This window comes from Hyla sarda, chromosome 2, assembly GCF_029499605.1.
Source record: "Hyla sarda isolate aHylSar1 chromosome 2, aHylSar1.hap1, whole genome shotgun sequence".
Classification (NCBI taxonomy): Eukaryota; Metazoa; Chordata; class Amphibia; order Anura; family Hylidae; genus Hyla; species Hyla sarda.
Window position 1 is genome coordinate 268,729,304 of NC_079190.1, and position 22,201 is coordinate 268,751,504.

Consider the following 22,201-nt stretch of genomic DNA (forward strand, 5'->3'; position numbering starts at 1 on the left):
TTTTGCAACATCTGGAGGTCCACAGGTTGAAGACCACTGATGAAGGGATTGGCAGGCAGTGATGATGAAGTGGGGGGGGGGGGGGGGGTGATGACAGGGTGATGATGACGGGGGTGAGGATGGAAATGACAGGGGGGATGATGACATGAGGGGGATGATGTATTTCCCACCCTAGGCTTATAATCGAGTCAATAACTTTTCCTGGGTTTTTGGGGTGAAATTAGGGGCCTCGGCTTATATTCGGGTCGGCTTATACTCGAGTATATACGGTACTTTTTTTTTTTTTTTTTTTTTTTTTTTTTTTTTTAACAGGGAATAAATTACAAATCTTATTTATTTTACCTGCAGAATCATATGCAAGAAAAATAATTTTAATGACAGTGCCCATTTAATTTCTCTGTACAGGTCTATTAACAAACCTAGCATTTGTGACCATCATATTCATATGCTTTCTATATAGGTGCCCTAATGTCAGCATTTGAGAAACTTTCAATTACTGCCTAAGTATGGGTTGTAACAATATATACCAACTATGAAAAAGAATGTCAGCATGAAAAACTGTTGCAAGGAATCTACATAGTGGGAGAAATAAATCACAAGCTATGTATCAGAGTTACAGTTTGCCTTTGACTTACCATTGCAGCTGCCTCCAGAGCTTTAAGGCTGCCTCCTTTTGCTGAGAAAGAAAAAAAAAAAATGAAAGTTGTATAGCATAAGCATTTTTCTTACTTCATAACCTTTATAAAAATTATGAAAAGAAAAAAAAAAACAAGAACTGTATGTGGTTGTACAGGGATTGAGCGGTGCATGTGAAGTCATCACTTAACCTCTTCAGGACGCAGGGCGTATGGATATGCCCGTGGGAATTCCAGTCCCCGCCGCTAGCCGGTCGGGGACCGGACCGGGATAACTGCTGATATCTATCAGCAGGCATCCCGTGCATATGCCCAGGGGGAGTCCCGAGACCCCCGCATGTCGGCAAGGTAATTGCCGATACCGATAATGCCCAAAATCGTGATTATCGGCTGATAATATCGGCCATACCGATAATCGGTCGATCCCTAGCAAGTATTGACAAAATTTTACCACTAACAAAGTAGAATATGTCACGAAAAAACTCTCTCGTAATCAGAATGAAAAGTAAAAGCATCCCAGAGTTATTAATGTTTAAAGTGACAGTGGTCAGATGTGCAAAAAATGGCCGGGTCCTTAAGGTGAAAATGAGCTGCGTCCTTAAGGGGTTAAATAGGAGTTATCAAAGTTCATTTGTCAGGAAGTATATCACAAGTCTGGATCTGTTCACACTAAGAAATATATCCACTTCTTGACCAGTTTTCTCTTTTCACACTATGATGTAGTCACTGCAGTAGGTCACAGATAATACATATACCCATATTGCAGTGGAAAGTAGCACACCCGCTAGCCATGTCAAACAGCAGAGGGGACATGTTAAAGGGACTTTCCCCATTTTATAAAGTCATCCCTTACTGACAGAAGGGAAAACAAGAAAATCGGTGGGAACCCTGCTGATCCCGAAAACTGTCACACTGACAACATAGTTTGGGTCACATCACAGTCTCAATACGTATGTATCCTCAGCCTAAGGCTGAGACCATATGTGGGACAGTATTAGGGCTGAACGATATATCGTAATCCCAATAGAATCGCGATAATTCCGGATTGCGATATAACAATAAAAAAAAATTGCGATTATGCTGGGAGGGGAAACCGTGAGACTCATGCCAGGAGGGGGATGAGAGGGGCAGCACGGGAGCTGCCGATCCTGGCTCTTGTCCCGGCATGAGTCTCACTGTTTCCCCTCCCAACAGTGCCAAGTTCTGGGAGGAGGTTAACCCCTCCACGGCTGTTCGCCGTTTATAAATGGCAAAGCGATCTATGCAGTGAGCCCAGGAGCTGAGCTCGCTTCATAATGGCTAATGCAGGACATTACCGATCCGAGTGATGTCCGGCATTAACCCTTTAGATGCCACATTCAAAGTTGATTGCAGCGTCTAAAATGCCGAAAACACATGCCGGTAGCTCAGTGGAGCTTATCGGGACACCCGCGGTATAAGCCGCACAATGCTTTGCTATGGCAGAACATTGATCAGTGTCTGCAATCACAAGATTGCAAGTAGTAGTCCCAATGACAGTTTTACCTTACAGTGTGCCTCCAGCTGTTGCAAAACTACAACTCCCAGCATGCGCAGCCAGCCTTTGGTTGTTCGGGCATGCTGGGAGTTTTAGTATTGCAACAAATGGAGACACTGTTTGGAAAAAACTGTCCTATGGGGTCTAAAAAAAAGCAATATAAAAAAAAAATAAAAAAAGCAGGGGACTGGACAAGAAATGGTGTAATTTCACCCCTTGTTTATTATATCGCAATTGCATATCGATATCACAATACAGGGATGTGGAAATTGTATCGCCCGAAGCCCGGGACATGCAGTTCCGGGCGCCGGGCGGGTGAATTCTTCAGGCATTTAGCCCTGCTTCGGGCTAGCAGAGCAAAACACCTGAGGAATTCACATATAAGGGGGCAATCATTCTCACCCCATCACTAAACTCTTATAGACTACAGCTGTGTGCTACAGCCTATTGCGAGCCGCACAGGGTGTCGACGTCCCAGCGTAGGTGCGTGCAATGACGTCACTCACCACGCGCACCTCCATTAGGACCAAAATACTGTGTTGTGAGCCAAACCTAGTTGTGGAGTCTCCACAACCTAAAAATCTGCATTTGTAACACTTTGCATACCAATGAATTAAACCTATGACATTCCCACTATAGATTGCACTGTATTTAAGAACCCACAGGAAGCCAAGCAGTCACAGTAGATGAATTGAATAGGATTAGTTAAAATTCCATTCACTTTTACTGTACTTTACGGACATGAGCCTGAACAAAAATGAAAATACAGCATTTACAGCAAGTATTTAACAATGTAAAACAGCAAGTCTTATGTCTAAAAACTGTTACATGCAGATGCTATATTAAAAATTTGCACAATATAAATGAGGTTTCGGGAAACTGTACTAAGACGAAGCAGAGAAAAAGCCAGGAGGATTGGTAAGCACACCTACGCAGTGGGAAAGATGTGGCATAAATGCAGCAACGTATAAAATCCATAAGTAACAAAGATTATTTTATATTCCAAGTGTGTGAATATTGCCTCAAGCATGCATCTTTAACACATTTCATCATAACATTATTTCTATGGTTAGAACATGTAGTCCATATGCATGATGTTTAACATGTAAAGACATAAAACCACTGAAGAACAGTATCTTATATATACAAGTATACATTGTAACGCAAACCTAAGCACCCCATTAGATGAATCAGAAGTCACAGTTTGGACATTACAAGGAGGTGTGAAAAGAAAGAAAATCATTTGGACCGGAGTCTTACCGAAAACATCCAGCCAGCACATCTCTCTGATAGCTACGGGGAGCTTGATGAGTTCAATATTGTACAAGCCATCAACTTCCTTCAGAGTGCTCACAACATTGGCTTTTAATTCTTCTACTATTTTCTTCACTGTAAAGGAAAACAAAGTATTTACAGCAGAGTATTTAAAGTGTACCGGTCATTACCAAAAACTTTTTATATTATGTAGATAATACCATATGTATATTTGTAATATACATTGAATACAAATTGGCCCTGATTTATCAAACTATGAGACAAAAACTGGAGAGATTGTCCCATAACAACCAATCACAGCTCAGCTTTCACTTTACCAGAGCTCGTTAGCTGAGCTGTGATTGGTTGCTACGGGGAAATCACTCCAGTTTTTCACCCACACAGTTTGATAAATCTGGGCTAATGTTTATATTTTTGGGTGAAAATTTTTTGTCCCTGCAGCTGTGGCATGTGTGCCTTTTTTGAGGAGTCCAAATATGGGCGAGACAAGCAGGCTCCTGGCTTGTCCGTCATCCTGCTGTGTGAGCCCCGTTTGTAGTACAAATGGTATTATCTACATTATATAAAATGTTTTTGTTAACAAGTAAACTTTAAAGGACAACTGCAGCGCAATATACACTTATCCCCTATCTACAAGATAGGGGATAAGTGTTTGATCGCGGGGGGTCCGACCGCTGGGACCACCCCGAGATCTCCCTAACGGGGCGCCGCCATTAGCGCTCATAGTGAGCGCTAAGGCGCGTAGCGTCGACCTAGAGGTCGACGGTGGTGCCCCGTCTCCTCCCCATACAGTTCTATGGGGGAGCCGGGGAGGCACGAATGCTGCCTCCCCGCCTCCACGCCCCCAGCACGGGAGAGCCACGGCACAGCCGCGGCCCCGTACAGGAGATGGTGGGGGGTCCCAACGGTCGGACCCCCCGCGATCAAACAATTATCCCCTATCTTGTGTATATTGCGCTGCAGTTGTCCTTTAAGACCAGTTACAGCCCATGCATTTCAAAAAAATGTTGTCACACAATGCCGGATATTATCTGGTAAACTTAGACTATGTTCACATGATGGAATGTCCGCACTGAAATTTTCCGTGCAGACATTTCACCATGTGAACATAGCCTACAGAACATGTCAGCTGGGACTGCTAGGAAATGTGTTGTTTCATAGACGGCATTGCGGAACCTGCAAAAACACTGAACATGTTAAATGTTTTTGCAGATGTCAGAATCAGGATCAGCAACATCTGCTGCGGAAATCCTGCCATGTGAACAGAGCAGCAGAATCCCATTAAAATCAAAGAGACTGTGCTGCTGCAGAATGTCTGCGCGTACGTAAGATTCATGCAGCATACATGAAGACATTCTGCCGTGTGAACATGGCCTTAGAGTTGTGCATAGAAGGCATGTCCTACAGTCTGTGGTTTTTCAGAATTCCTTTGCAGCACTTTGAGCATAAAGTTGGGTCCTTCTGACCACGGTTGGTTCTTATGGCAGTGAGAAGCCATAATCTCTTATGTCTAAGGTAATCAAGACTGCAGCCAAAGACCAAAAGGCTAAGGTGATGTCTGAGAAAGGAAAGCAGTTTTGGGTGGGTAATTCTATCATAAGAGGTGTGGAATTTAAGAAAAATGGTTTTGTGAGAACATTGAGGGGAATTTATTAGAACAGGTTTTTGTCAACCTGTGTGTTTAGCATGTTTTCTGGTTGGAATTCTGTGTGTTGTGCGCCAAAGTTAGCATTTTGTTGCATGCCATATGGTTACATTGGCTGTTATAACTTCCTGGAGGCAGCACAGGCAGTTTTCTAAGTGTGGTCGGAGATGTGGTGGGTTTGCAGGCCAGTTACCAAAAATCCCACATAACACATTCCCACTGCACTGCCTATCCAAACACAGCCATATAGTCATCAGCTCTGGAAGTCTTCTATATGAAAAGAGACACTTTTACCACAGAAAATGACTGCGCCAAACTATTGTGACAAAAACTGATGGAAAATAACCTGCAAAACATAATACTACATTTTTCCCATAATCCTGTCATGCACAGAATTTTCTTTCTGGGCAAAAATATCTCCACTCCTATCAATGGAAGGTATTTCAACCTATTGCTATGCAAGTGACTAGGACGAGGTGAATACCAGGCACAGATAAATGGCAATGGCACTGTACTCCAATAGTAGGGTCGGTGCACACTATTCTTCTGGAGACACAGACAACCCCTTCTGTTGCCTATCGCATCACAACTCTGTTTTTATTTGTTAAACTGCTTTCAGAAAACGTGTAGTTGGTTGATTTGGGCAGCAAAAAATGTTTTTCTACTAGATTTTTGTTTTTGATAAAAACTAACAGCTTTTCTCTTTCCATCTTTACCTTGACTATCAAAGTCCTTGATGAAGGAAGCCAGCTTCACATTTTTCATAGCACGAGTCTTCTGACCACGGTTGGTTCTTTTCTTTCCTGGCGCCATGATGATAACCAAGGTCCCTAAGAATTACAGAATCAACAAATCTCTCACACCTGACAAAGCTCTGGGTTTTACCACCTACTAAAAGGGTGCTGACTGGGCGAGGGCACTGGCTAAGGCTGCATTCACGTCACGTTTGCAGGCTACGGCTGCCGGATCTTGCTGGGGGATGGGAAAACTGGGCACTCCCATACCCCAGCTGGACCCTATTGACTGTTTGACTCCGGTTGGCTCATTAAAGTGAATGGGTTTAAGCGCCGGTCCGGCTGGGGCAGGCCCGGTTTTCCCATCCCCCGCAGGATCCGGCAGCCGTAGGCAGCAAACGTGATGTGAAGGCAGCCCAAGCAAGCCCTCTTCTCTGTATCTGCTGAGATTGAGAAGGGACAACAGTAAGGGTATGTTCACACGAGCAGATCCCCAGCGCGTATTACGCTGCAGATCTGCCTCTGAAAGACCGTTGTATGCTGCCTTTACAGGTGCCTGCTCAGAGTGGCAATCCACCGCTACAAGCAGACACACTGCCATGTGCGAGTTGCCGTGCACATGCGCAGTATACACGCACATCTCGGCAGCTCTCGGCCTAGCTCATAGAGCAGGGGCAGCGATGTGTGCGAGTACACTGCGCATCTGCTGACATCTCTGTTCATTTTAAGAACTGTCCAGAGTAGGAGAAAATCCCCAAAGAAAACATATGCTGCTCTGGACAGTTCCGAAAATGGACAGAGATGTCAGAGCACTGTGGTCGTGATGTCAGCAGAAAGCACTGTGTGCCAAAAAGAAAAGAAGGCCCTCTGTAGTATCCAGCAGCTAATAAGTACTGGAAGGATTAAAAAAAATGTATAGAAGTAATTTACAAATCTGTTTAACTTTCTGACACCAGTTGATTAAAAAAAAAAGTTTTCCAGAGTACCCCTTTAAATCATTACTTTATTTCGATCTGGTTTCTAGACATTAGAAAAGTCTTGAAATGTCAAGAAACATAACATACTACTGTACGCCTGACAGACTATTTTTATTGCATTGCAATTTTATTTTTATTTAGACCATCAGTTTCTACAAAATGTTGAACTTTGGGACGTACTTATAAAACCTATGAGGGTCTACAGACCACAGGACATACATGGTATACTGATGGACGTAGACCACCAGGATGGCCCACTTTACATGTCACCCTTTTGCCAGAGATTACCCCTACTCTTCAACCACAGAGGGGCACTATTGAAGCAAGAAATGAAAATTGGGCAGGAAGGGGTTACTGAACAGGACACTAAAGAAGTACTGTACTTGATCCTGAACTTATTTGTCTAATATTTCTCTCTTTATGCCTCTCTGGGCCCCCATTCTGTCAGCTGACCCCACATCCAATAGCGGCCCTGCTATCCTATCACTTGATGTCTTTATGGTGTCCCAATACACCCTGGCATTACATATGTCAGTGTTTCCCAACCACGGTGCCCCCAGTTGTTTCAAAACTACAACTCCCAGCATGCCCGGACAGACTTTGGCTTTGGGAGCTGTAGTTTTGTAACAGCTGGAGACACCCTGTTTGAGAACCCCGGGTACTCACCTCACCGAGCCGTTCAGCAAAGCCGGAAACCAAACAGAAGGATTCAAACTCATCCGCCGCCAACGCGCAGCCAATTGCTGCCCTCAGGTACGTCACGTGCTCATCAGGTGACCGCCCTCTGTGACACGTCAATAGGAATAGAGAGCGGCCATGTTGTGGATGTCGAACGTTCCGTGTTGCCAACCACACCCATTAACGCTGGTGGTGATTCGTATAACGCCACGTTAGAGATTGTAGTTTTCGTTTCCACACGGATTTGTAATAAATGGCTGTATGTTTGTTTTACGAGAACAAATGCATAGTGGCGCGTCTCCTACTTAGCTGGGGAGGGGGAGGAGGAACGACGCATGCGCAGTGCAGGCCTACTAGACAGCGTCTTGTTGCCTAGGATACGGCTGTACATAGAGACACAGTGAAAGCCTTGTGTTCGCCTAACTTTAAAGCGGCTCTGGTCACCATGATCCCCCCAGCAGATTCTCTCCTCAAGTATGACAACCCGGTGCTGATCAGCAGGAACACAGAAAGAAGATCGCCTAAAGTAAGCTTAATAAAGTGTATTACTATGTAAGCAGGTGAGCAGAAAGGATATAAAAAATACCTTTCTCTCAATGGTTTTCAAGTTGCGAAACTACAACTCCCAGCGTGCCCGGACAGCCAACGGCTGTCCGGGCATGCTGGGAGTTGTAGTTTCGCAACAACTGCAAAGCAACAGATTGTAGAACTGCATGTAAAACAAAAGTGCTAGCTTTGGAATATTGTTGGATTACCTATAACCTATTAAAGGGGTACTCCACTGAAAAACATATATATATATTTTTAAATCAATTGGTTCCAGAAAGATAAAACAGATTTGTAAATGTTCTTCTATTAAAAAAAATCTTAATCCTTCCAGTACTTATCAGCTGCTGTTATGATCCACAGGAAGTTCTTTTCTTTTTTGAATTTCCTTTCTGCCTGACCACAGTGCTCTCTGCTGACACCTCTGTCCATTTTAAGTATGAGATCATACGCACTCAAATACGTAATACAACAAGGACAAGCGTATATGAATCAAATGAAATCAAAGTTTATTAACGTATATGCAATTACATGCATTAAAAACACAGAGAAATGAGAAAATGATAGTCCAATGTAATGAACATGTATAGCTGAGGGAATAACCCAGTAGGGAAAGGAGGCCTAAACAATGTACAGCATCAATACGCCCAATTGTAAGCAGATATGTGTGGTGTCCCGGTACAGGACTTGGTCCTGTCCCTTTGTCTGGAGTCCCCTCAGCCAGAGTCCCTCCATGCTAATGGGCTAACCCCTAGTTGCCTCTTAATATGGTAATATTTAATGTATATATTTAATTAATCTAGGATACCTCTGTATAGGACTTTAGAGGTCACATGCCTTTGATTTATGTTATGCTATGGTTTAAGGACCTTTGGGTCATGTGCTATACCCAAAGTTCCATGGGTCAGGACTGACAGGTTTGTTTAGCCAATGAGCTTTGTCCCACCCCCTTAATATATAAGGGGCTAATGCCACTTAATTCACGCTCTTAGTTCCGGACTATCAAGCAGCACTAATCTCATAGCTCATCATCAATTCAAGCTAGGCCTGAAGCCTTATCTTCCGCAGCCACTAAACTGTGAGTTACCCAGCTCAAAACTACTAAAATCCAACCAGTAGCACAGTGGCTAGCAAATCAAAGCTCATTGTACTTAGATGTCCCAGCAAACCTGTGAGGAACCTGAACTACGGAACTCTATACAAAGACTGTTTTGTTTCCTGCAGTTGCATAAAATATGCAGTAAAGTTTATTCCGGTTTTCATCAATATCTGCTGTGGACATTCAATTATTTCTCCCTACCGTTTCTGGGACGGTTGGCAGTAGGACCATTGCCCTAAGGAAACCGCACCCTGGCGTCACGACAACATAGGGTTAATACCAACATACCCTACACTATTACCTGCACCACCCAGTTACCACATATGCATTTAAACATCAGAGGCTAAAGTGCAGGGCTACATAAAGTGTGATAGCACAGTCCATAGGTCACTGAGTGATCCAGGCATAAAGCTGACATTATAAAGCTGCATGAGGTAAATACATAATAACTTGCCTAGTGACTAGTAGGGGCAGGTTCACACCACAGAATCTCTGGGGGAGATTTATCAAAACATGTCCAGTGGTAAAGTTGCTGAGTTGCCCATAGCAACCAATCAGATCACTTCTTTTATTTTTGAAAAGGCCTCTGAAAAATGAAAGAAGCGATCTGATTGGTTGCTATGGGCAACTCAGCAACTTTACCACTGGACAGGTTTTGATAAATCTCCCCCTCTGTCTGGAATTTCCGCCAGAGATCCCAAGGGTGGCACTAGTACCGCACGGACTGCATTGCCCTCCCTATAGACGGCAATGTATTTCTGAACGGCTCCACCAAAAGATTTTATATACATGAACATACTTTCAGCGGATGCACTTAGAAATGTTTTGCGGTCTATGGGAACGGCAATGCAGTTTGCCCTGTCCTAGTGCCGACCTCAAGATCTGTGGCGGAAATTCCAACCGGAGATTCCGTGGTGTGAACCCGGCCTAATACTTCCTATAGTACATTCTGCTAGGGAACCATTGAGGTAACGTTAAGAAAGTAATTAAGAATATTGCATAATTTTTCTTGTAGTCACGAGCCTTGAAAGCAATTCCTCAGCAACCCATTACATCCGCACCCGTCCCACCTCCTCCAAAGCCCAAGTCTCCTCCTCTAGACCCCTCTAAGCCAGCAGAAGAGATTTTGAATGCCATTCTACCACCAAGGTAAGATATGTCATCCAGGTAAATAACAAAAGAAAGGTTGCTATGGGCAACTGCTCCACTTCTCCTCTGCACAGGTTTGGAATCTCCACCAATGTGTTTTTGCAGTGGTTTATGATGTGAAATGTCGCACTTTCAGGGAACATCCCTGTTTCAAAAGGCGAATCAGACGCAAACAGCCACCACACACAGACAAAATGAGACGCTCAGTTAAGTATTAAAGCCTGTGCGACTTTTCATAATTTTGGCGCAGAATCACAGGGACAAAAACAAATAAAAAAACCTTCTTAAACACACAACTATTTATAAATTCTCCCTGTTTGGCTAAATACCATATGAGCTCCACATTGTAGGATGTCTCCAACATAAGGCTATGTTCTCACGGCAGAATTTCTGCTATTCTACGCAAAATTCTGCAGATAAGCAGGCTGCAGATTTATGGCAGTTTTGCAGCATTTAGACGGAATTCCGATGGAATTCCTGTGCGTTCAAAACACAGAATTCCGACGAAATTCAAAGCCCAATTGACTCTAATGGGATTCAGCTGCAAAGACAGGTTTTATATTTTTGCCGAATGCTTCCGCTTTGTGAATGGGACAGTGAAATCCCATTAAAGGGGTACTCCGGTGCTTAGACATCTTATCCCCTATCCAAAGGATAGGGGATAAGATGCCTGATCATGGGAGTCCCGCCACTGGGAACCCCGGGGATCTTGCACGCGGCACCCCGTTTATAATCAGTCCCGTAGCGTGTTCGCTCCGGGTCTGATTACCGGTGACCACAGGGCCGACGGCGTGTGACGTTACGCCTCCGCCCCCGTGTGATGTCAGGCTCCGCCCCTCAGTGCAAGCCTGTGGTCGCCGGTAATCAGACCCGGAGCGAACACGCTCCAGGGACTGATTATAAACAGGGTGCCGCGTGCAAGATCACGGGGGTCCCCAGCGGCGGGACTCCCGCGATCAGGCATCTTATCTCCTATCCTTTGGATAGGGGTTAAGATGTCTAAGCACTGGAGAACCCCTTTTAACTAAATCCAATTGAACCAAATTTGTGGAAACATTGCCTCAGGGTGTTGCTAGAGCTTCTAAGGTTATGTTCACATGTCCGAAATCTTCATGTGGACATTTTGGAGAGTGTAATCGCCGGCAGAATATGCCGGCATTAGGACCGCACAGGAATGCACGTCACATAGACACCTATACTTTCTGTGCTGTGTCCGCACAAAGAATGAACAGGCTCATTCCTTGTGCAGGCACGGAAAACCGAATTTCTATGCCAGCAACATCTGGCACGGAAATTCCAGACACGTGCTCAGCGCAGCAGAATCCAATTAAAATTAATGGGACTCTGCTGCTCCGGAATCTTCGGCAGAATTCCGCATGGAGATTCCGAACGTGTGAACATGGCCTCACTGTGTTGTTGTCTATGAAGGATAGAACCCAAAACAGCTCCATAGCAAGTGGTATATGCTAGATGGACTCTCGGGAGTTGGTTCTATAGCTGTGTTAGAAAGGGATACAGGACAAGATTTTAGTAGTGTTTTAACTAGAATAAAACTTTAATATAGAGATAATATTTTATTAAATTATGAATATATTTTATAGAGTTTATATATTATCCTTAGTCTGCCTAAAGAATGATTGCCATGTGATTCACCATTGTACACATCTTTGTATTATTATGGTTTTTATGTGCTTCTCATAGGGAATGGATGGAGAACAGTCAGCTTTGGATCCAGCAGGTGTCGAGCACCCCCAGTACTCGGATGGATGTTGTTCATTTACAGGAAGAACTGGATATGAAATTACAGCAAAGGCAAGCCCGGGAAACTGGGATCTGTCCTGTGCGCAGAGAGCTCTATTCACAATGCTTTGGTATGTTTGTCATTACAGTTTTTCTACTAAACTACTTTACAGTATAGGATTGTTATTAGGGTAGGTTCACATGTGAGTTTTGTCATCCATTTTGAATAGATATGTTCATTTACATGAATGGATCCTTAAACAATTCATAGCAAACAGACACAAAAGGAGAACTCTTTAATTTACGTCCATAACCATAAATCTCACCGTAAAAATGTGAATTTCCGTGCATGCCACTTTTATACTGACATGAGCTGATACTAAAAACGACCTACTGAAACCAGCAGATCAGTTCCTTTCTGTTATTCTAATGCCAGATTGCCAAACAAATGAAAATCAAGCAGACAAGACAAAATCAATTCCGAACACTGTGTGCGCACAGTGCGGGCTGGCCACACCCCCTCGTGATGTCACGCCACGCCTCCTAAATGCAAGTCTATGGGAGGGGGCGTGGCAGCCATCACACTCCTCCTCCCATAAACTTGCATTGAGGGGACCTAGCGTGACGTTACGAGGGGACGTGGATGGCCCCTGCAGCATGCACACAGTGTTCGGAACTAAATGGGAAGTACCCCCTTTAAGTATGTTAGTCTGCTTTAAAGGGGTACTCCGGTGGAAAAAATTTTATTTAATTTTTTTCAAATCAACTGGTGCCAAAAAATGTTATCGATTTGTAAATTACTTCAATGAAAAAATCTTAAAGGGGCTATCCAGGAATAGGAAAACACAGCTTATTTTATTTCAAAAACAGCTCCACGTCTGTCTCCAGGTAGGTTGGGTGAGGTTTTACAACTTGGCTCCATGCACTTTAATGGAACTGAGCTGCAGAACCACACCCAACCTGGAGACAGACAGGGAGCTGTTTTTGAAAGAAAGTAGCTCTGTTTTTCTATTCCAAGACAACCCCTTTAATTCATCCTGTACTTATCAGCTGCTGTATGCTACAGAGGAAGTTGTTTAGTTATTTTCTGTCCACCTCTGTCCATGTCTGGAACTATCCAGATCAGGATAGGTTTGCTATGGGCATCTGCTCCTGCTCTGGACAGTTCCTGACATGGACAGAGGTGTCAGCAGAGAGCACTGTGATCAGACTGAAAAGAACAACTCAACTTCCTCTGTAGTATACAGCAGATGATAAGTACTGGAAGGATTAAGATTTTTTAATAGAAGTTATTAAGAAATCTGTTTAACTTTCTGGAACCAATGGATTTGAAAAAAAATATTTTCCATCGGAGTACCCCTTTTAAAACCTTTGCTGCTTTCAAAATAACAGAGGTATTGAATATTCATTTTCACTATTCCACAAACATGAACTGATCCAGGAAAAGAGAAAAAAAGGAATCTTCTTTACCTAAAATCAGAACATGAAATCATAGCACCTGACATCAATGCTCAGAATGCTCCCTCAGTACTCTCAGACAAATGTATTTGTTTTTTATTACAATTTTTGTTTAAATCTCTATAGAGATCGAAAGCCCATGCTTAGGCTCCTTTCACACTATGAGTATTCATCCGTTATTAAACATCCGTTTTCTGTGTAAAAACGGATGTATAACAACGGATTAAATAACGGGTGCTAACGGCTGAATAATGTCCATCAAAATAACGGGCATATTCATTCGTTAAGACACGTTATAACATCCCTCATGTATGGCCTTTTAACACCTCTGCCTACAGACTCCCACAGCTGGGACTACTACTACTACTCCCATCATGGAACAGACTTGTTTTCATGATGGTAGTAGTTCCCCAGCTGCGGGAGTCTGCCGGTGGCTGGGGAGCCTACATTAGTGTTTGTACTACAATCCCCATCATGGAACAGACTCTGTTCCATGATGGGGGTTGTAGTACAGGGGCTGAGGGAATGATCACACCGGGTCTCACTTCTGAGACCCCATCCGATCAGAAGTTGTTAAGCAGGGGAGCGGGCGGCATGCTCCACTCCCCTGCGATGTACGATGTATTTACTTTAATTTTTTAATTTGCCGCCGGGAACCCTGAATGGCCGATACTGAGGAGCCATTCAGGGCTCCCGGCTGGGTTTTCAAATAGAAGCGCTGCAGTGGGGAAAGATATATAGAATCGCTGGGGGGGTAATATATCTGGCCCCCACAGTGCTTGTATATATCTTACCCGCCCGCATCGCATTTATATATGTTCCCCCCGCAGTGCATTTATATATGTTCCCCCCCCCCCCAGCAGCGCTATGAATGAAAAGTATTCTACAGCAGCGCATCTGGCCGGCATGATGTGCTGCTGAAAGAATACTTGTCATTCATAGCGCTGCAAAGGCATCTGTATATAGATGCGCTGCAGGGGTCAGACATATATCCATATGTCTGGCCCCCACAGTGCTTCTATAATCATATGCCTTCGCAGCGCTATGAAGGAAAAGTATTCTTTCAGCAGCGCATATATAAATGCGCTGCGGGGGGGGGCAGACATATACATCCGTTCTTAAAGCTTTTCTAACGTACATTTATAACGGATCTTTTAACGGATGGATTTTATAATGTGAAAGGGGACTTATCTTTTCACAGTTCTGGGGTTACATGATTACATTTTGGCTTCCACAACCACCTTTAGGCCAGGTTTCCACACAAATATTAATTTTTTGCCATTTTTTGGGGAAAACTGCCACTGCAGTTTTTGAGCTAAAGGCAGAAGTGTATTCAAAAGGGAATGGAAAATATACTGTATAAGAAGGACTTAATTTTCTCCTACTGGATTCACTTCTGACTTTGGCTTAAAAACTGCAGTGGCAGTTAAAAAAAAAATACCAGGAAAAACTTATGTGGAAACTTAGTCATAGGGTGCATTCACACGTGCATATTTTCTGTTGCAGATCTGCTGCAGATTTTCTTGAAGTCAATGGCAAGCAAAATCTGCTGCAGATCTGCAACAAAAATACGCACATGTGAACATACCCTTAGAGTGCATTCACACGAAGGAATGTCTGCCCGGAGAAATTCCGGGTGGACAACCTGTGCACAGCATACACTGTCTTTTCAGTTGGCACCATTGACGAAAATGCATATTTGAGCAGATACGCCGAAAGAATGAACCAGTTTAAAGTCCAGAATTTGAAGATTTCACCACAAAAAAAGTCAGTGGTATGCACTGTGCAGCAACAACCAATTGAAAACACTGGGACGCTGCTGCATCGGAATTTCCGAGCTGAATATTTTTCCTCATACAGTATATTCGGTAGTGTGAATGCTCCCTTAGGGTGCGTTCCCACAGGGCGTATACGCAGCGTATTTGACGCTGCGCAAAATTTATGGCAGCAGCGGGAAATACGCTGCGTATCCCTTGCTCACTATACACACAGGGCTTTCCGGCGGCAGCCCTATGTGTGTAGTGAGTTTTGGAGGCGGAGCCATATGCCGGCGTGTCTGTGACGCGCGGCTCCGCCTCCAAAACTCACTACACACATAGGGCTGCCGCCGGAAAGCCCTGTGTGTATAGTGAGCAAGGGATACGCAGCGTATTTCCCGCTGCTGCCATAAATTTTGCGCAGCGTCAAATACGCTGCGTATACGCCCTGTGGGAACGCACCCTTAGGGTACATTCACACATACAGGATCCTGTGCAGATTTCATGCGCAGGATTTGTAACTGCAGATTAGAAGCTGTGCTCAGTCATTTAGTTTACATTGAAATCTAAAGCAGAAAATCCTGTGCATCAAATCGTACCCTTAGGAGAAACTCCCTGCCTTATACCTCTAGTATTAAAGGGATACTCTGCCCCTAGACATCTTATCCCCTATCCAAAGGATAGGGGATAAGATGTCTGATCTTGGCTGCGGCACCCCAGACATCCGGTGCACGGAGCGAACGTGCCGGATGACTGGCGATGAGGGGCGGAGGCTTGTGACGACACAATCATGGCCCGCTCGTGACTTCACGGTTTTGCCTCCTCTATGCAAGTTATGGGAGGGGGCTGTCACACCCCCTCCCATAGACTTGCATAGAGGGGGCGTGGCCGTGACGTCACGAGCGGGGCATGGCCATGACGTTACCTCTTGTGCTGCACCCCACGCTCTAAAGAATGCTGGGTGCAGCCGGGAGATCGTGGGGGGTCCCCAGCGGCCGGGATCAGACATCTTATCCCCTATTCTTTGGCTAGGGGATTCCAAGATGTCAAGGGGCGGAGTACCCCTTTAAACATAATGGGAGCTGTAAAAAGTTATATGCAGTCGACTCCTCATGGTAGCTTCTGGCAAACAATATGACTGTACGGGAACAATCAGTTCTGGGCCGGTCTGACATCAGGTTCCATACCAGTTGCATTATCTGTATCTATTGTAGGTATACCACTGTTCAGATTTGACTGGAGTTAACCCCAACATCGGAAAGGTCAACCTACAGCTGGTCATATGATGAACATTGACCATTAGTCATGTTATTTTTCTGAAGAAAACATTTTTGCAACATTAAAGAAAATATGGTTATGATATTTTGATGCTACAAAGCTTCCAAAGGTTTCATCCATCATTGTGTGCACTGCCCTAATAATTAAATGGCTACACCACTGTACAAAACAAGCCCTCTTACCTTTTGCATCACCCCTATTTCCTCATAGATTGTAAGCTCTTGTGAACAGAACCCTCAGTTCTCTTGTTTGAACTGTTGATTAATTTGTTATTGTGTAATGTCTGAATGTATCTGTACATACCGTATTTTTCGTCCTATAGGACGCACCGGCGTATAAGACGCACCCAATTTATAGGTGCAAAATCTAAAAAAAATAAAGATTTTGAACCCAATAGTGGTCTTCAACCTGCGGACCTCCTGATGTTGCAAAACTACAACTCCCAGCATGCCCGGACAGCCGTTGGCTGTCCGGGCATGCTGGGAGTTGTAGTTTTGCAACATCTGGAGGTCCGCAGATTGAAGACCACTGCATAGGAGGTAATACTCACGTGTCCCCGCCGCTCCGGACCCGTCACCGCTGCCCTGGATGTCGCTCCATCACTGTCCCCGTCGCTCCAGAATGTCTCTGCTGCCGGCCGGGTATCCTCGCTCGCCGTCGCCGCCATCACGTCGTTACGCACGCCAACGCACGTATGCGACGACGTGATGACGAGGAAGGAGAGCGCCGGCCATACAGGGGATCCCTAAACGGAGAAGACACCGAGGAGGCAGGTAAGGTCCCTCCCGGTGTTCTGTAAGCACTAACCCGGCTATTCAGTCGGGCTGTTCGGGACCGCTGCGGTGAAATCGTGGCGGTCCCGAACAGCCCGACTGAACAGCCGGGTTAGTGTCACTTTCCCTTCAGACACGGCGGTCAGCTTTGATCGCCGCATCTGAAGGGTTAATACAGGGCATCACCGTGATCGGTGATGTCCTGTATAAGCCGCGGGTCCCGGCCGTTGATGGCCGCAGGGACCGCTGCGATATCGGTGTATTCGCCGTATAAGACGCACCGACTTTTTCCCCACAGTTTTGGGGAAGAAAAAGTGCGTCTTATACGGCGAAAAATATGGTATACCTTTTGTATTAATAAAGTTCTGCAGAATATGTTTCTACAGTTGAATGATTTTTATTATTACTGCATACAATCAGGGATACCGTATTTATCAAAACCTGTCCAGAGGAAATGTTACTGAGTTGCCCATAGCAACCAATCAGATTGCATCTTTCATTTCTGAAAAGGCCTCATAAAAATGAAAGAAGCAATCTGATTGGTTGCTAAGGACAACTGGGCAACTTTTCCTATGGACAGGTTTTGATAAATCTTCCCCCAAGGAGTGTGAGGAGAGGGCTGTAAGGAAAACTGCAGTCATCCATGACAGTTTATGATTTAAGTGGAATGGGGCATTAAAGGGGTATACTGGGCATTTATTCAAAGGATAGGCCATCAATGTCTGATTGGCAGGGTGCGCAGGCTTGTTGATAAATTTTGCTCAAACATAGACATTCCTTCATGTTTCTACCGTCCGACATATTCGTACGTGCACTCTTCGGTGTTCTATATTTGTGCAAAATCTGTTGCCTTTGCGCAAAGTTTTAATATCTAAAAAAAAAATGCGCAATAGTAAATTAGTGTGTAAAGCATTTTTCTTTCTACGGTACACGAGCACGTAGAGATAAAATATTTTCCTATGTTCTCTATCAAAAAAGATGCAATGAAAGTCACTGCACAAATTTTTGCACAAAAAATACTCAAGAAAAAGGAGTAAACTCAATGATAAATCTCCCCCAATGGCCTAAAGCAGTTTACTCCATTCATTGCGTAGTAGTTGCATTGAGTTGCTGCAGTTCCCATTCACTTCAGATAGAGCTGCACGAAATTACTGTTGGCCACCACTGCACAATGAACTGAGCCTTCTGATTTTGGCAGTTCTTTGCGTTATGTTCCAGAACCAATGGCTCTGCCCAATAGCTGATTGGCAAGTTTTTTCCGGGTGTCAGCATCCTGCTGATCAGACATTGATGGGCTATTCTTTGCATAGGCCATAATGTTAAATGCCCAGCAAACCCTTTACTCAAATGGTGATACAAGTGGAGCAAAACATTTTTTAGTCAGCAACCAATTGTACAAGTTCTCCAACTTAAAAAGATGAGAGAGGCCTGTAATCTTCATCATAGGTATACCTAAACTATGAGAGACATAATGAGAAAAAAAATCCATAAAGTCACATTGTCTGATTTTTAAAGAATTTATTTGCAAATTATGGTGGAAAATAAGTATTTGGTCAATAACAAAAATGTATCTCAATACTTTGTTATATACCCTTTGTTGGCATGACAGAGGTCAAACATTTATTGTAAGTCTTCACAAGGTTTTCACACACTGTTGCTGGTATTTTGGCCCATCCCTGCATGCAGATTTCCTCTAGAGCAGTGATGTTTTAGGGCTGTTGCTGGATAACACCGACTTTCAACTCCCTCCAAAGGTTTTCTATGGGGTTGAGATCTGGAGACTGGCTAGGCCACTCCAGGACCTTGAAATGCTCTTACAAAGCCACTCCTTCGTTGGCCGGGCAATGTGTTTGGGATCATTGTCATGCTGAAAGACCCAGCCACATTTCATCTTCAATGCGCTTGCTGATGGAAGGAGGTTTTCACTCAAAATCTCACAATACATGGCCCCATTCATTCTTTCCTTTACACAGATCAGTCATCCTGGTCCCTTAGCAGAAAAACAGCCCTAAAGAATGATGTTTCCACCCCCATGCTTCAGTAGGTGTGTTCTTTGGATGCAACTCAGCATTCTTTCTCCTCCAAACACAAGTTAAGTTTTTGCCAAAAAGTTCTACTTTGGCTTCATCTGACCATATGACAATCTCCCAATACTCATCTGGGCAGGCCGGGCATGTACTGGCTTAAGCAGGGGGATACGTCTGGCACTGCATGATTTGAGTCCCTGGCAGCGTAGTGTGTTACTGATAGTAGCCTTTGTTACTTTGGTCCCAGCTCTCTGCAGGTCATTCACTAGGTCCCCCCGTGTGGTTCTGGCATTTTTGCTCATCGTTCTTGTGATCATTTTGACACCACGGGGTGAGATCTTGCATGGAGCCCCAGATCGAGGGAGATTATCAGTGGTCTTGAATGTCTTCCATTTTCTAATAATTGCTCCCACAGTTGATTTCTTCACACCAAGCTGCTTGCCTATTGCAGATTCAGTCTTCCCAGCCTGGTGCAGGTCTACAATTTTGTTTCTGGTGTACCTCTACAGCTCTTTGGTCTTGGCCATAGTAGAGTTTGGAGTGTGATTGTTTGAGGTTGTGGACAGGTGCCTTTTATACTGATAACAAGTTCAAGCAGATGCCATTAATACAGGTAACGAGTGGAGGACAGAGGAAACTTTTACAGAAGAAGTTACAGGTCTGTGAGAGCCAGAAATCTTGCTTGTTTGTAGGTGACCAAATACTTATTTTCCACCATAATTTGCAAATAAATTATTTTATGGATTTTTTTCTCATTATATCTCTCATAGTTGAGGTATACCTATGATGAAAATTACAGGCCTCTCTCATCTTTTTAAAAGGGAGAACTTGCACAATTGGTGGCTGACTAAATACTTTTTTGCCTCGCTGTACATGGAGAGCTATAACATGTTCCTGAACCTCCTGGAAGAAGTATGTATTCTTTAGCAAATGTGGCAGCTTAAATGGGTTGAACAGCGATATTTATTTATCTCTATATATAAATAGGTTGGACTAAATAAATGGAAAAAAACAGAACTTGCTGCAATCCATTGCTGCTGCTACAGTGGTCATTGCTGCTCACCAATACTGTTAACAACTCAACAGAGGGGTGAAGCCACCTTACCAGTCATTGACTACTTCTTCCCTATTCATACTGTAACTCTTTGTATTGTTTGACTCAGTATTGGCTTTATTAGTTGTCTTTTTTTTTTTGCTATCATATACCTTGTTCTACAAAGTGTTACTGCCAAGAAAAGTGCCTAATAAATATAATGTATTACTTTTGTGCCTTTTAGATGAGATTATCAGACAGGTGACCATCAACTGTGCTGAGCGTGGTGTCCTTCTCCTGAGAGTACGTGATGAAATACACATGACCATCTCTGCATACCAGACCCTATACGAAAGCAGTGTGGCTTTTGGCATGAGGAAGGCCTTACAGGCGGAGCAAGGCAAATCGGACATGGAGAAAAGGGTTGGTGGCTGAATACTGCTTTTTATTACTCTAACTATAATGAATTATCGGAAGCTCACTGGGACATTTTAATTCATTTCTTCCTTATCAGCTGCCTTTTAGGTCTGCTTCATAACATTCTTTACAATGTGTGGAAAATGTGTATATTCTCAAACATTTGTGGGGTTGTTTTAAAACTTTTTTTTTTACTGGCCTCGCCAGTGGTAAGCCTTATTACATCTCCCATAATAGTATGTACCTGTTACATATGCTCTCCATCAGAGTGTTTCTACCGTAGACAATTCAAGAAATGTGTACCCGCCTCAGAGGCCTTTATACTTGGTTTTCCAAGGAGACCCCCATAAATGCCAACCACAGACGCCCTTGTGCATTGCTTGTCCCAGATCATCCTTTCCGTAGCCACACATCTCTTGGTCAAAGACCTGCCATCCTTATATTACATTATTAGGAGGGAATGCGGATATCACCATACTATATTTAAAGAGGACCTGTCACCAAAAAATGTTAATATAGTATTCCTTGTGCAATTAGCAGACACTTTCCCATTCACTTGCTTTGAAAATTATCAACAAAAATATGTTTAAAATATAACAGAAAAAATGGCCACTAGGTGGTGCTTTTCTGCCCCCTCCTACAATTAATATAGTGAGTTTAGTCTCCTCCCAGACTGGCAGGAGACCAAACTCAGGAAGTGCTTCTCTATGCACTGAGCTAGATTGACAGCTGCACAGAGCCTCACTGAAAGCTGCAAAGAGCCTCACTGAAAGCTGCAAAAAGCCTCACTGAAACATGCACAAAGCCTCGCTGAAAGCTGCACAGAACCTGAGGTCTTCTATTCATCACAGCACTGCAACCATGTGAGGGCGGAAGTGGTCCCTCAGCAGGCTTCAGTGATGTCATGCCTGCTGGGAAATGTCCACTTTCTCCTGCTGGGAGATTGCACTATGTGAGCAAGAATAAAAGGTAAGATACAGAGCTTTTTAAAGCACTGACATTTTTTTAAGGGTGGGAGGAGTGTTAGGAGTAGTTAGGGAACATAGCCTGAGGTAGTTTAGAAAAGTTTATTTGGTGACAGGTACTTTTTAAAGATTTACAAAAACAATGAAACAATAAAAAAACTGTGAATAGACTTATAGGTTAGTGTTGATGATCCTGAGTAATATTATGTATTTCTCACTTGGATCCATTCAGCCGTTCCCAAGATATAGCACAATCTTGTAATATGCAAATGAACTCTTAACTTCAATGGAGGTGGGTTTGAAGACTATTTGCATTATTTGCTCGGTGCGGTGGTTGACAGTAATCTGTGCACGGAGCGGAGGTCTCTCTGTGCATGGGGAGAGCTGGGGTGCTGGATAGGAGATCGCAGGGGGGCCCCAGCAATCAGACCCAGGATCCTATGGTAGGGGATAAGTACTTATGTACCGGAGTTTCCCTTTAAGATCTGATTTTGCAGGC

The 22,201-nt window shown here is 43.9% G+C and overlaps 2 protein-coding genes across 3 annotated transcripts in view; one reads left to right on the forward strand and one right to left on the reverse strand.

The window, feature by feature from the left end:
* CDCA8 (cell division cycle associated 8) overlaps positions 1-7,598 on the reverse strand; it is a 30,423-nt gene extending 22,825 nt beyond the window's left edge. Inside the window, exons 1-4 of one of the 2 annotated variants that reach the window (XM_056557125.1) lie at positions 7,454-7,541; positions 5,788-5,901; positions 3,412-3,540; positions 636-676 (exon numbers count right to left, since the gene is read on the reverse strand). In XM_056557125.1, the coding sequence (XP_056413100.1) occupies positions 636-676; positions 3,412-3,540; positions 5,788-5,884 (267 nt within the window). In that variant the 5' untranslated portion in view covers positions 5,885-5,901; positions 7,454-7,541. Of the gene's footprint in view, positions 1-635; positions 677-3,411; positions 3,541-5,787; positions 5,902-7,448 lie in introns of both variants that reach the window. The other variant, XM_056557123.1, reaches the window with a different exon arrangement.
* Positions 7,599-7,766: 168 nt separating this feature from the next.
* The window catches only part of DNALI1 (dynein axonemal light intermediate chain 1), a 30,190-nt gene continuing 15,755 nt past the window's right edge, over positions 7,767-22,201 (forward strand). Inside the window, exons 1-4 of the mRNA XM_056557126.1 lie at positions 7,767-7,986; positions 10,121-10,254; positions 11,956-12,125; positions 20,565-20,743. Of these exons, the coding sequence (XP_056413101.1) occupies positions 7,906-7,986; positions 10,121-10,254; positions 11,956-12,125; positions 20,565-20,743 (564 nt within the window). The 5' untranslated portion in view covers positions 7,767-7,905. The remainder of the gene's footprint in view (positions 7,987-10,120; positions 10,255-11,955; positions 12,126-20,564; positions 20,744-22,201) is intronic.